Source organism: Miniopterus natalensis, chromosome 14 (assembly GCF_054644295.1).
Source record: "Miniopterus natalensis isolate mMinNat1 chromosome 14, mMinNat1.hap1, whole genome shotgun sequence".
In the NCBI taxonomy this organism is placed as follows: domain Eukaryota; kingdom Metazoa; phylum Chordata; class Mammalia; order Chiroptera; family Miniopteridae; genus Miniopterus; species Miniopterus natalensis.
The window spans coordinates 42,896,229-42,908,749 of NC_142094.1; the positions used below are offsets into that span (position 1 = coordinate 42,896,229).

Below are 12,521 nucleotides of genomic sequence, written 5' to 3' on the forward strand. Positions count from 1 at the left end.
ATGCACTCTCTTAGACCTCTTTTATAATGCCATTTGGTCCCCTTAAGCTTTTATCCTCAATTACAGGTACTAATCTTTAATTTAAAATCTCTTTTAAGCAATTGAGGACTTTTAAATAAAGGAGAAATTGGTATAAGGAAAGCTAAAGGGGCAAAATTAGGCAAGGCAAAATGAACAGAGGACACACTGTAAAAAAGTAGCCTAAGAAAGAGAAACTGTATTGCTTAATATTATTCAGTGTCTTTCTTTTTATAGATATCAGTCCTACATCGGTATCTTGTGCAAATGAAGCCTTCTGATTTGTTGAAGAAAATGGTCTTAAAGAAAAGAGCTGAACAACCAAATGGCACCATTGATGACAGCCTTCATTTGGAACTTGAAAAGCAGGTATCCAAAGCTAGATCATCTCAAAAAAGTACATATGAACATAACTGATGCCACCTTCCTAACCATAGACTGATGTAGCGTAGGCATTTAGAGATTATTATAAAGTGAATGATATTTTTTTATTGCTGTCATAAAATTCTTTAGTAAACTTTAGAGTCAAGGATTGAGGTAAAAGGGTGGTTATTGATAGTTTAATACTGGGAGTATTTTTTTGTAGCCCTTTACTTGGGCGGTCATGAGGTAAAAGGAATGCACTTGCTTTAGAAATCAGAAAGCCTAGGTTAAATGCATGGCTCTTTTTCTCCTTACTAACTCGGTTAACTTGAGCCAATCCTTAATCCTTCCTGGGCAGCTTTCCTAATGTGTAAACTGGGGTAATATCTATGCTAGCTCATTTCATGGGTGTTCACTTTATTCATTTCTCTAATAGGCATATTACCTGACCTACATTCTTCTTCATTTAGTTGGTGAAGTTAGTTGTTCTCATTCTTTTTCTTCTGGACAACGGGTAAGTAGTTTTTAGTGGTTTTTGTTTTTTGTTTTTAATAAATGTCACTATTGATGGAATGAATAAACATTCTTTTTAAATTTTATTAAATTTACTGTGGTGACATCGGTTAATAAGATTATATGTTTGTTTGTTTGTTTGTTTTAATCCTCACCCAAGGATATTTTTTCCATTGCTTTTCCAGAGAGAGTTGGGAGGGAGGGAGGGAGGGAGGAAGGGGGGGGAGGGGGGAGAGAGGAAGGGAAACATTGATGTGAAAGAGACACATCAATTTAGTTACCTCCTGCACACACCCTGGGCGGGGGTCGGGGCCGAGGATTGGGCCTGCAACCGAGGTACGTGCCCTTGACCTGAATTGAACCCGAGACCCTTCAGGCCAAGGGCTCTAACCACTAAGCAAAACCATCTAGGAGTATATAAGTTTTAAGAGTACAGTTCCATAATACATCATTTGTATATTGCATTGTGTGTTCACCACCTAAAGTCAAGTCTCCTTTCACCGAATATTTGACCCCCCTTTACCTTCTTCCACCCCCTTCCACCCTCCTTCCCCTCTGGTAACCACCATACTGCTGTTTGTATCTATGAGTTTTTTGTTTTGTTCATTTGTTGCTTTCTTTTTTATATCTCCATATGAGCAAAATCATGGTTCTTGTCTTTTTCTATTTGACTTATTTCACTTAGCATGATACTCTCAAGATCCATCCATGTTGTTGCAAGTGGCAGTATTTCATCTTTTCTTATATTCGAGCAGTATTTCATTGTATATGTGTACCACATCTTCTTTATTCAGTCATCCATCAAAGGACGCTTAGCTTGTTCCCATGACTTGGCCACCATGTATAATGCTTCAGTGAACGTAGGGGTTCATATATCTTTACAAATAAATGTTTTCAGATTTTTGGGGTAGATACCCAAAAGAGGGATTACTCGGTCATGTGGTAGCTCTATTCTAGTTTTGGGGGAACCTCCATACTGTTTTCCATAGTAGCTGTACCAATTTATGAACATTCTTCATGTAAGAGAAAATTTAATAAAAGTTAACTTTGGCCTGGCTGGTGTTGCTCAGTGGTTGAGCAACCCCATAAACCAGGAGATCATGGTTTGATTCCCAGTCAGGCACATGCTGGGGTTGTGGGCTCAATCCCCAGTGTGGGGCGTGCAGGAGGTGGCAGATCCATGTCTCGTTCTCACAGTGATGTTTCTCTCTCTGTCCCTCTCCCTCTCTTTCTAAAAATCAATTTTAAAAAAAATTTTTTTTAAGTGTACATTGATATTCTTGCCTTAGTATATTCAACCTAGGTATAGATATGAGAGTGACTGTTTGGGGCTATACACTTCTAAAACTTAAAAGACACTTAAAGCGTGGCTCAGCAGTTGAGCATCGCCCTAGGATCCAAGAGATTGCAGTTTGATTGCCAGTCAGGGCACGTACCCGGGTTGCAGTCTCGATCCCCAGTTGGGGACATGCAGGAGGCAGCCGATCAATGAGTCATCATTGATGTTTCTACTTCTTTCTCTCCCTCCCACTCTCTGAAATCAATAAAGACATATTTTTAAAAGATGCTTAATTTTTTTTCTCTTTTGCTCCATCCCTCCACACTTCCTTCCCCCCAACACCCCTGCCCACCAGAGCTACCTGCTTGCTCTCTATCTAAGAGTCTATTTTGCTTGTTAGTTTAGTTTGTTCATTAACTTCCCCATATGAGTGAAATCATATGGTACTTGTCTTTCTCTGATGGGCTTATTTCACTTAACGTAATGTTCTCCAGGTCCATCCATGCTGTTGCAAAGGGTAAAATTTCCTTCCTTTTTATGGCCGCGTAGTATTCCGTTGTGTAAATTTGCCATAGCTGTTTTATCCACTCATCTACTGATGGACAGTTGGGCTGCTTCCAAATCTTGGCTTTGTAAATAACACTGCAGTGAACATAGGAGTGCATATATTCTTTTGAATTAGTGTTTCGGGTTTCTTCAGATAAATTCCTGGTAGTGGAATCACTGGGTCATTTCCATTTTTAATTTTTTGAGGTAATTCAAAAAATTACTGTTTTCTACAGTGGCTGCACCAATCTATATTCCCACCAACAGTGCACAAGGGTTCTCCTTTCTCCACATCCTCACCTATTGGTTTAGTCATGATAACCATTCTGACAGGTGTGAGGTGATATCTCATTGTGAAAAGACAATTTTTCAAGGAATTACTATTAAAATAGTTTATAGAGTAAAAATAGGTTAGCTGTTATTTGAATATTCATGAGAGAATGTGTTAAAGGAAGGACTCTTTAAATTTCTGGACATTATATCACAGTCTGGGCTCTAGGATTAATTTCCATTAATGTGCTTCAGTACATAGCAAAAAACAACTTTTATTTTTGTGTATATTTTTAACTAGCAGTAAACCATAACGGTCTTATTGTGGCAGTTACTATATTCACTGATATGACTGCTATTATGCTGGGTCGTTAAATCAGAAATTGCTAACTGGAGAATGGTAAATTTTTAAATGCTTTTTAGTTCTAGCAATTTGTAATGCTTCAGAGTTGTTTTCATTCCTTGTGTTTGTTTTGCACAGAAACACTTTGTGCACCTCTGTGGGGCTTTGGAAAAGCATGTTAAGTGTGATATTAGGGAAGATGCGAGACTGTTTTATAGAACTAAGGTAAAGTGTGCATGTTTCTTATTTTTGTATTTAACATTGGTTACATTAATATTTGAGAAAGAGAAGCATACAAGGCTCTCTTTTAAAAAAGAACATGTAAGATTACAAATATTATTTTCTCCTTTAATAACAGAAATCAGCTTCTTCTGAGTACTTCCAGCTAGATTGAAAGTAAGAGGAAAATAATCTCAAAGCAAATACATTTTTTAATTTTACTGTGCTTTCTATTCTAAAACTCCTGACAGATAAGGAGAAAAATTCTTCCACTACTAATGAAATTTATGTACAAGTTAACCACCTTTATGTTTTAGTGTCAAGAATTAAAGCATTTATTTTAAATAAATATATATAAGTTTTAAAATGCTGGTTATAAATATGTTTTGTTCATAAAAAAGAAATAGGCTAGGTGTTATTCTTTGAATATTCCATTAGACAGTGTGTTAAAGGAAGACTTTTCAAATCTCTTAGTCCTACACATCATCTAGTCTGAGCTCTAGGATGGAAATGATTCAGCAGAAAGCTTGCTAAGCCTTTTTCTTAAAGGTTTTAGTATATTCAAACAGTAGAAAAGCTAAGTATATGAGTACAGAGTTAGGAACGCACCTTTAGTACTAATAAAATGATTTGGCAGTTTTTCTTGAAACACTAATTTAACACTTTTTGAAAAACTTTTTCTTCTAAGGATTTTTTTATTCCAAATTATCTCTTAGCTTTTGTAATGCAAAACTGATTCCTTTTGTCCCAGTGTTTAGATAGTCATTGAATGTTGAAGTATCAGCTTTGTAACTTTAAATCTTACATTAATGGGCTGTAGAGGTTATCCCATTTGGATTTAGTATCTGTATTTATTTTAGTAGATTTAAGTGCAGTACGAAAATGAGCAACTAAGGAAGTTGTATCAGGTTGCAGATTTTCAAATATATGTAGGGGATAGCTCTTTGCCCTAGAATGGAAACCATAGTTTCAGAAGCACATTCTTTTGAACACTAACTGGAGTTACTGGCCCGTAGAACTGGGTAGTAGTGGCTACTGCTGACAGACATGCTAAAAGGAGACCACCCAAGGTTTTTGTTTCTTAAAGCCAAGGGCAGGACATAGATTGGTGCCAGGACTCCTCTTACTTATAGTGGAAAGTAACATAGAGGTCTATGGAAATTGAGTTGCATGCCTCTCTCCAAGACCGTCTAGTGGAAAAGTGGTAATTGTTCTGGAGAAATAATTTACTACTGAACTCTAAGTGGAGAAGAAAACAGGCCTTGCAATTTACTTTATAAACTTAAAGTAGCTATGAAATTCCTGACTTGTTTAAAACATTTTTCTCAGGCTGTTATGTTCAAAGAGCTAATTGAAAATCTCTAGAGTGGTAAGAACGTTTAAGTTTTACACAAAGATTGTTAAACCTCCAATTTCAGAATATACCAGGTAGATATAAAGAAGATTCATTGTACTTTCCAAAAACCTAGAGAGGTGTAACAGTGAATTTTGGATCTTTTGATTATGTAGAAAGGAACAAATGACAACCATTCTTTGTGGTCTTAAGACTTTCAAATAGAAGCTAGGAAAGCAAGTAACAGCCTAAGCCTACCCTTTAGCTTCTCTATCTGAGTGTTCAAAAGCTACCAAGTTGAAAATGTAAGTGTCTTAAAGGTAGGGAATATGTCTTTCTGGATGATCCTAAGTAACTAATTGGAAAATGGAGTCCTAAGCATTCAGTATTTTAGATTATGGTGATAAAGAAAAGTCTTATTAATTACTATGATTTTAAAGCCCCTCCAGAAGATGAGTAGTTTATTTTTTCTTTCTTGATAAAAATCAAATTGACTTGTTGGGTGTGGGCCTGTCACAGTTATCAGATCTTTTGTATCAAGCCTTAAATTGATTATAGGTAAGGATGTTTTGATTGATCCTTTTTCCCCTATTTGATATTTTTAAGGTAAAAGACTTGGTTGCCAGGATACATGGAAAATGGCAGGAAATAATCCAGAACTGTCGGCCTACTCAGGTGTCATTTTATTAAACAGTTTTATTTATTCTTAATAGTTTTGCTAAATGGTATTTCTTCATATTGTTTGAAAAAAATATGACAGAGCACTTGCTTCTATGTATCTTAAGATAAACTGAAAACTCTAGTATAATAGTTTGTATATATATTTTTTAGTTTTTGTTTGCTTTATATTCATTATTTCAAAAGATGTTCGAGCCCATTTTAAAATGTTAAATTGCATCAAATGGGGGTTATTTCACAAGAAGCATTTTTCTTAACAGCTTAATTGAGATAAAATTCATGTGTCATACATTTCACTCAAAGTACACATTGAGTTTTAGTACATACAGAGTTGTGCAGCCATCACCACAGTCTAACTTTAGAACATTTTTGTCACTCAAAAAAATAAAAATCCCATACTCACTAGCAGTCACTCCCCAATCCCCAGCCACCATCGCCATTCCACCAAGCCCTAGACAACTACAGACTTTCTGTCTGTATAGATTTGCCTGTTCTTTATATTCCATATAGATGAACTCATATACTATGTGGTATTTTATGACTGGCTTTTTTCACATAACATAATGTTAAGTGAATCTATGTTGTAGCAAGTATGTCCTTTCTATTGCCAAATAATATTCCACTAAATGGATATATCACATTTTTATTTATTCACTTACTAGATGGATTTGAGTTGTTTCCACCCCTTGGCTATTATGAATAGTGCCTTTGTGCACATTTGTGTACAGGTTTTTGTGTGAACATGTTTTCAAGTGAAAACATCTTGGGCATATACCTGGGAGTAGAATTGCTAGGTCATATGGTAATTCTGTTAAATGTTTTGAGGAACTGCCTGACTATTTTCCAAAGCGGGTGCACCATTTTTCATTCCCATCAGAATATTGGAGGTTTCTAATTTATCCACATTCGTGTCAGCACTTATCTGCCTTTTTGACTAAAGTCAAATAGGTGGTTGGAAATAGAATCTCACTGTGGTTTTAATTTGCATTTCTCTAATGACTAATCAGCATTTTTTTTGTGCTTTTATTAGCCATTCATATAGCTTCTTTGGAGAAATGTCTATCCAAATTCTTTGCCCATTTTTTAATTGGCTTTTTATTATTGAATTGTAAGAATTTTCTATATGTCTAAATACCTTAGTAGGTATAAGTTGCAAACATTTTCTCCTGTCCTGTGTGTTGTCTTTTTATTGTCTTGATGGTTTCATTTGTAGAACAAAAGTTTTTAATTGGGATGAAGTCCAGTTTTATCTTGTTTTTTTCCCCTTTTGTCATGGTTTTGGTATCATATCTAAGGAGCCTTTGTTTAAGAGGGACATTGTTTAAATACCTACTATTAAGTTTGCCATCCTTCTTGTTTACAAACGAACTGATATGGGATTGTCTAAAATGAGGCTTCTCAAATTTTAATGTGCATAAGCATCAACAAGGAACTTGTTGAAATGCAGATTTTTATTCTGTAGGTCTGGAGTCGGACCTGAGATATTCTGCATTTCTACCAGGTCCTCAGGTTAATGCTAATGCTGCTGGTCCAGGCACCATACATTTAGTAGATATGACCTAGAAGTTGCTTATATTTTATCAAAGTAACAAGAACACTGAATATTAATTAGGAAAGCAGTCTCACTATTTTATGACATTTTGACTCTTGCTGTCCTTCATAAGATATGCACATACTTTTAGAGCAGTCTTTGAGAAATCTTAAACTAATGTTTTGTTATTGTTTCTAACCTCAGTAGACCTTTTTAAGGCTAGCCATCTTAGCTGATGTGGCATTAAAACAAGAGAATTTAAAACTAAAACTTTATATTAATCAGTTTAACATTTAATCTTCTTAAATATCACCCTCTATGTGTGTGTATTGGTGAAGAAAAAACTTCTTGTTCTTATTTTATACTTTTTAATTGTTAGACCACAAAATATGAAACTTGAATCTAATTACCTTAAATTTTCAGAGAAATATATAATATAAAGATTTTATTACCTTTGTTATCAAAATCCATTGTCTGATGATGATATGTTTTATAAAGATTAATTCATAATTTGGTTTTTCTTTATCCTGTTTCTTTACCCCTCTGTTTTCTAGGGGCAGCTTCATGACTTCTGGGTACCAGATTCTTAACAGGAGTTGCAATAGCAAAAATATGATCCAAGAGAAACTCAATAAGAGCCTTTCCTAGAGGAGTAGAAAGGATTACTACAAAATCCGGTGGAATGCTAAGAAAATGTGCAGCAAGTGTGCCACTTGAATATCTAGCATGAGGCTGGTAATAAATTGCCATTTCTGAAGCAGATATGAAACAATCTGCTTAATTAAGGCAATTGGCCTTTTAAAAGAGCAGAATCCTATAACAGGCGGGAGGAGTAGAAGCAGCTAATAGTTGCATGTCTAACCTGCCCCTATTAACTCCTCTGTTAACCTATAAGCCAGTTTGTTTTGTTTTTTATTGTATTCGTGGCGCTTAGATAATCACAGGAAATATATTAGAAAAGATTTGGACCAATGTGAGGAGTTGAACATGGAATCCAAGACCAAGTTCTACATGGGTTTAAATTTTCCTTTTGGTTATTTTAAGACAATGGAAAAGCTTACAATTGAGTTTAGTAACAAAAAGGATAAATCTCTCTGTAACTCCTATAAACCACAAAGAGGTTCCAGTCCATGCATTTTCCTTCACTATTCAAGATTATAAATCTGTTAGGTTTTTAAAATACATTTAAACAAACGGTTGAGAAACAAGGTATATTGTCAGATCCCCTTAAGAAGAAGAGGTTAACCTATAAAATAGTGGCTCTGTTTTCATGCCAAAACATTCATATGCAGTTTGTTTTTAATTTCCAGTGCATTTTTAAAAATACTGGTTAAATCATAGAATCTTGGGTAAATCTTAGAATTCTGGCTCCTTAGTAGCCCTTAGTAGAATTTTGTATTTTAAAAGCTTAAAAACCTGGACAAGTTTCCAAAAACCTTATTTTCATGAGTATATAACCTTGGCAGAGACCTGGCAAAGACCTGGATGGTGTTTATTCTTTAAGACGTTGCACGCGTGTATATACACGCGTGTGTTTGTGCTTGTATTTTAAAGTTGTTGCACTTAAAAACCACAGCTGCTCTAAATTCTTAAACACTGGAAAGCCACCCTTTGGTTTAAATGGTGGAGGATTAGTAGAAATGCACATGCTGGTCTTAGCCCAAGGGCCCTTTGAAGCCTTTGGTAGTAATAGACTCTTACTAGCTAACTGAAAAATTCTTTTGTTGACTGAGTGTCCCTTTTAAGAGGGTTTGTTTCTTAAAAGAAAATACCAACTTTTTTTTTTTCCTTTCAATATTGACTTGGATGACATTGCTAGCTATCCTGAGCACTCTGAGGTCTCCAACTGTGGGGGGAAAGATGATGGTGGGGAAGGGAATTGGACTCTATGTTTGTAGTTTGAGAGAGGAGAAAATAAATTTTGGAAAATAGCTTTCTACATCTAAATCGAGGCTTAGGAGTAAAAAGCATTTTATCTTTTAAGTTATCATTTAAAGTAGCATAAGTAACTTTTGAGCCCATGTCAAGCATTGAGCAGTTAGAGATTCTCTAGGGAAGACTAGGTAAATCCAATTCCTAGGAACCCTGTCAGACCAACAAAAGTTTTATTCTGTGTTGAGTTTACTGGTAAGAATATTATTATCTTGATACTACCTCTTAAGGGTATTGTTAGAAAATGCCACTTATGGTTAATGAGATAGATACAAAGAGTTATATTTGACAGAAGCTTGAAACTCTGGCATCTATCTGCCCAACAGTGGGGGCTTTCACTCTCTGTAATTTAATACTTTGTAGATACATTATTTGTGTGTAATTTTATAAGTGTTCATATTTTTCTCATTTTGCATTGTGTAAAGTGTACAAAATCTCAAAAGTATAAAATACTGCTTATATTGCTTGTAATTACAGTGTGTAAATATTTTCTAATTGTGTACATTGATGGGGGGACAAGTGGGTTATTCAGGTTTTTTTTTTAAGTGACCCTTTTGTATTGCAGTTTCAACAGGTAACTGCACATCAAATTTAAAACCACTTTGATACATTTTTATTTAGCAGTTCCAATAAGAAAAGTCTATTTTTAATTATCTTTATCCATTAGAGAAGAATACTTCATGTGTCCCTTTAAAATAAAGGGCCAAACATCAGTTTGAACCCTTGTACTTATGGCTCTGGTAGATGTCTTCAGTCTCCAGGTCACATTCCAGTCAGTATTTGCATTCAGGTTCTCTAAAAATTGTGTGGTTTCTCTTTTAGCACAAGTAGCCCATGGTTTTTCTCCCAAATCAAGTACTACCCTTCTCCCTCTTGAGTCTCCTTGCTTTGTCTCCCTCCTGCTGTTGTTGCCCACCCAGTGAATGGGGTGGTAGTGGGGGAGAAAATGTTCATTGCACAGAGAATGTCGGGCCACTTTTGGGACTTGGCAAACAAAGCTTGCACTGAGTGGTGGTGTGTTTGGCAGTATTACTGTGCCAAAAATCACCTTGTCTAATTTTCTGGATATGTATGTCAAACTTATTACCCTTATTGCAAGCTGAAATTTAGGGTACTTGTAAGTGTTTATGCTTTTGTGTGTAACTGTTTGCCTTTTCTAAACTGCTTTTCTTGTTATCCAAAAATACAATTCTATTAGTTATATCATGTTAAGTGAAGATGCTCTCCATGCACAAAATGCATCTATGTAGCAAGTAAAGTAACAGCATTTGTATATTTTCTGTCTATCTCCTCATGGCAATGGTGCCTTTGTCACCTTTTGGAAGGTTGGCATTTTGTTTTTGTTTTGAGGTACAAGTAATAGCTTGCTTTTGACTTCACAAAAATCTTCCCCAGATATAAAAGATAGAAAATGGCATGATGTCATCCAGGTTCAGTTGGAATATTTGCATTTTTATTTCTGTCAAACAAGTATCATGGGGACTGGCCAGTAATAATGTATCAAGTCTTTAAACCAAGAATAATTTTTATATTTAAAAAGTAAAACTGTAAGAGGTGACTCATTAACAAGTGACAGAGTTGGAAAATTAGGGAAGGACTGTCCTGATTCCTCTATGGAGGCAGGGTTAGGGTGCAGGTGGCTGGGCATGTAGAGCATGACCTGTGGTTATTTCTTATGCGTTAACAGTCTTGGTGCAGCTCATTATGTGTGTGTTTCTTTTCCCTAGGCAGTCCTGTCAGCCAGTTAATCCACCAGCTCTTAGGCAGTTTACAAATAGATGCAGGTTTCCTTTTTCTTTCCTTTTTTCTTTTTTCTTTCTTTTTTTTAAGATTTATACTACATCTTGTTTAAAGTCCTATGAATGTGTGTGTGTTATTAAAATGGCTTTTTCTCAGTTTCAACACGTGTTTGGTAATATTTGTTTGGGAGTGGGGATGGTTAAGTATCTGGAATGTCCTGTTTCTTCCCCTGCCCCATCCCCTCCCTTTTTTTTTTCTTTTCTTTTTTTAAGAATATACACACAGGCTTTGGAGTCAAACCCAAGTTTGAATCTTGACTGTGTCCATTATTATTATTATTTTAAATATATCTTTATTGATTTCAGAGAGAGGAAGGGAGATAGAGAAACATCAATAATGAGAGAGAATCATTGATTGGCTGCCTTCTGCACGTCCCCCAGGGGGTAGAACCCGCAACCCCGACATGTGCCCTGACCGGGAATCGATCTGTGATCTCCTGGATCATAGGTCAGTGCTCAACTGTTGAGCCACGCCAGCCGGGCCCATCCCTGCTTTTTAAACTTATTTCTTCCATTCTTCCTCTTGCTTTGGATTCTCCAGACAGTTTTTTAGTTTGATGTCTCCTATTTCTGGAATACTTAATGTCATAGTTTATACATATGCAGTTCACTTTTATATAACCCAATTAATAATTTGCTATATACTTTGCAATCAGGAATTCAGTAATCTCGTTCTTACATTACTTCATCCACTATGTTCAACAATTGTTGAGTCCCAACTACCTGCTGGGCACTCTCTTTAGGAATCAGTGGTGAACAACACACAGCTCTCATGAATCTTACCTTCTGGTATCCAGGTGAAAATACTTTCTGCTTTTGGGCAAAGAAGACTGGAAAAGAATACCATTAGCCTGGTGCCCTTGTTCTAGAGTCCCGAAGAAGCCATACAATGTGGAGGCAGGGCTCAGGATCACCTCCAACCTGCCAGGCAGATGCAGCTTTGGATATGCCAGCTGGGGGGAGACACAGATTGACACCTCACAGGAGCAGCTGTTCTTATGAGGTCATAGAAGGGCTAGGCGTGGTTGCCAGAGGCCTTGGGTTCCAGAGCTATGTCAGTATTTATCCCTTCTGACAGGCTAGTTAGAAGGAGACCGCCTGTGAGCATTTTCCTCTGACGGGGGTGAGGGAGTGACAGCCAGGCAAAAGCAGAGACATTGCCTAAGAACTTACTGGGACAGGCAGCACAGCCTTGTATAAGTTAAGGGCCTTGCCCTTGCCCTTGGTCCTGACCTCAGATACCAGATTCACCATAACAGTTGTTTGATCCTTGGCAAGTTACTTAACTTCTCTGTCTTAGTTTTTTCATCTGCTAAAAGGAATAATAACTGTGTCTTCCTGAGTTTGTGAGGGCTAAATGAGCTAATGCACGAAAAATGTTTAGCAGAGTGCTTGGCATATAGCAAGAATTCAATAAATGCTAGCCGTTATTAGTTAGCTCTGAGTTGAGGCCCTTCTCAGATCACAAAGTTGATCGTAAGGCTCTTGGTCTTCACTGACATCTTCACTGACATGTCTTCAAACTATGTGTGTGCGCTTCTTTCTGATACAGAGCCCCAGAGGCTTCTTTGTCCAGTTCTGTCTCTGCTGGTAAAAAATTAAGTTTGTGACTTTTTAAAACCCAGCAGGCTAAAGCTAAGGAAGGGATGGTGGGTGGTGATTTTCCAGCATTTATGGACATGTCCTGACACTCCCTT

At 36.5% G+C, this 12,521-nt stretch overlaps 1 protein-coding gene across 2 annotated transcripts in view; it reads left to right on the forward strand.

The window, feature by feature from the left end:
• SLF2 (SMC5/6 complex localization factor 2) overlaps nt 1–10,927 on the forward strand; it is a 37,993-nt gene extending 27,066 nt beyond the window's left edge. Inside the window, exons 16-21 of one of the 2 annotated variants that reach the window (XR_001603728.2) lie at nt 256–387; nt 818–895; nt 3,471–3,557; nt 3,691–3,728; nt 5,491–5,559; nt 7,648–7,668. Coding sequence is in view for 1 of the 2 variants with exons in the window: in XM_016219963.2 (XP_016075449.2) it covers nt 256–387; nt 818–895; nt 3,471–3,557; nt 5,491–5,559; nt 7,648–7,683 (402 nt within the window). In the remaining variant the exon portion in view is untranslated. Of the gene's footprint in view, nt 1–255; nt 388–817; nt 896–3,470; nt 3,558–3,690; nt 3,729–5,490; nt 5,560–7,647 lie in introns of both variants that reach the window. The other variant, XM_016219963.2, reaches the window with a different exon arrangement.
• Nucleotides 10,928–12,521: the final 1,594 nt, after the last annotated feature.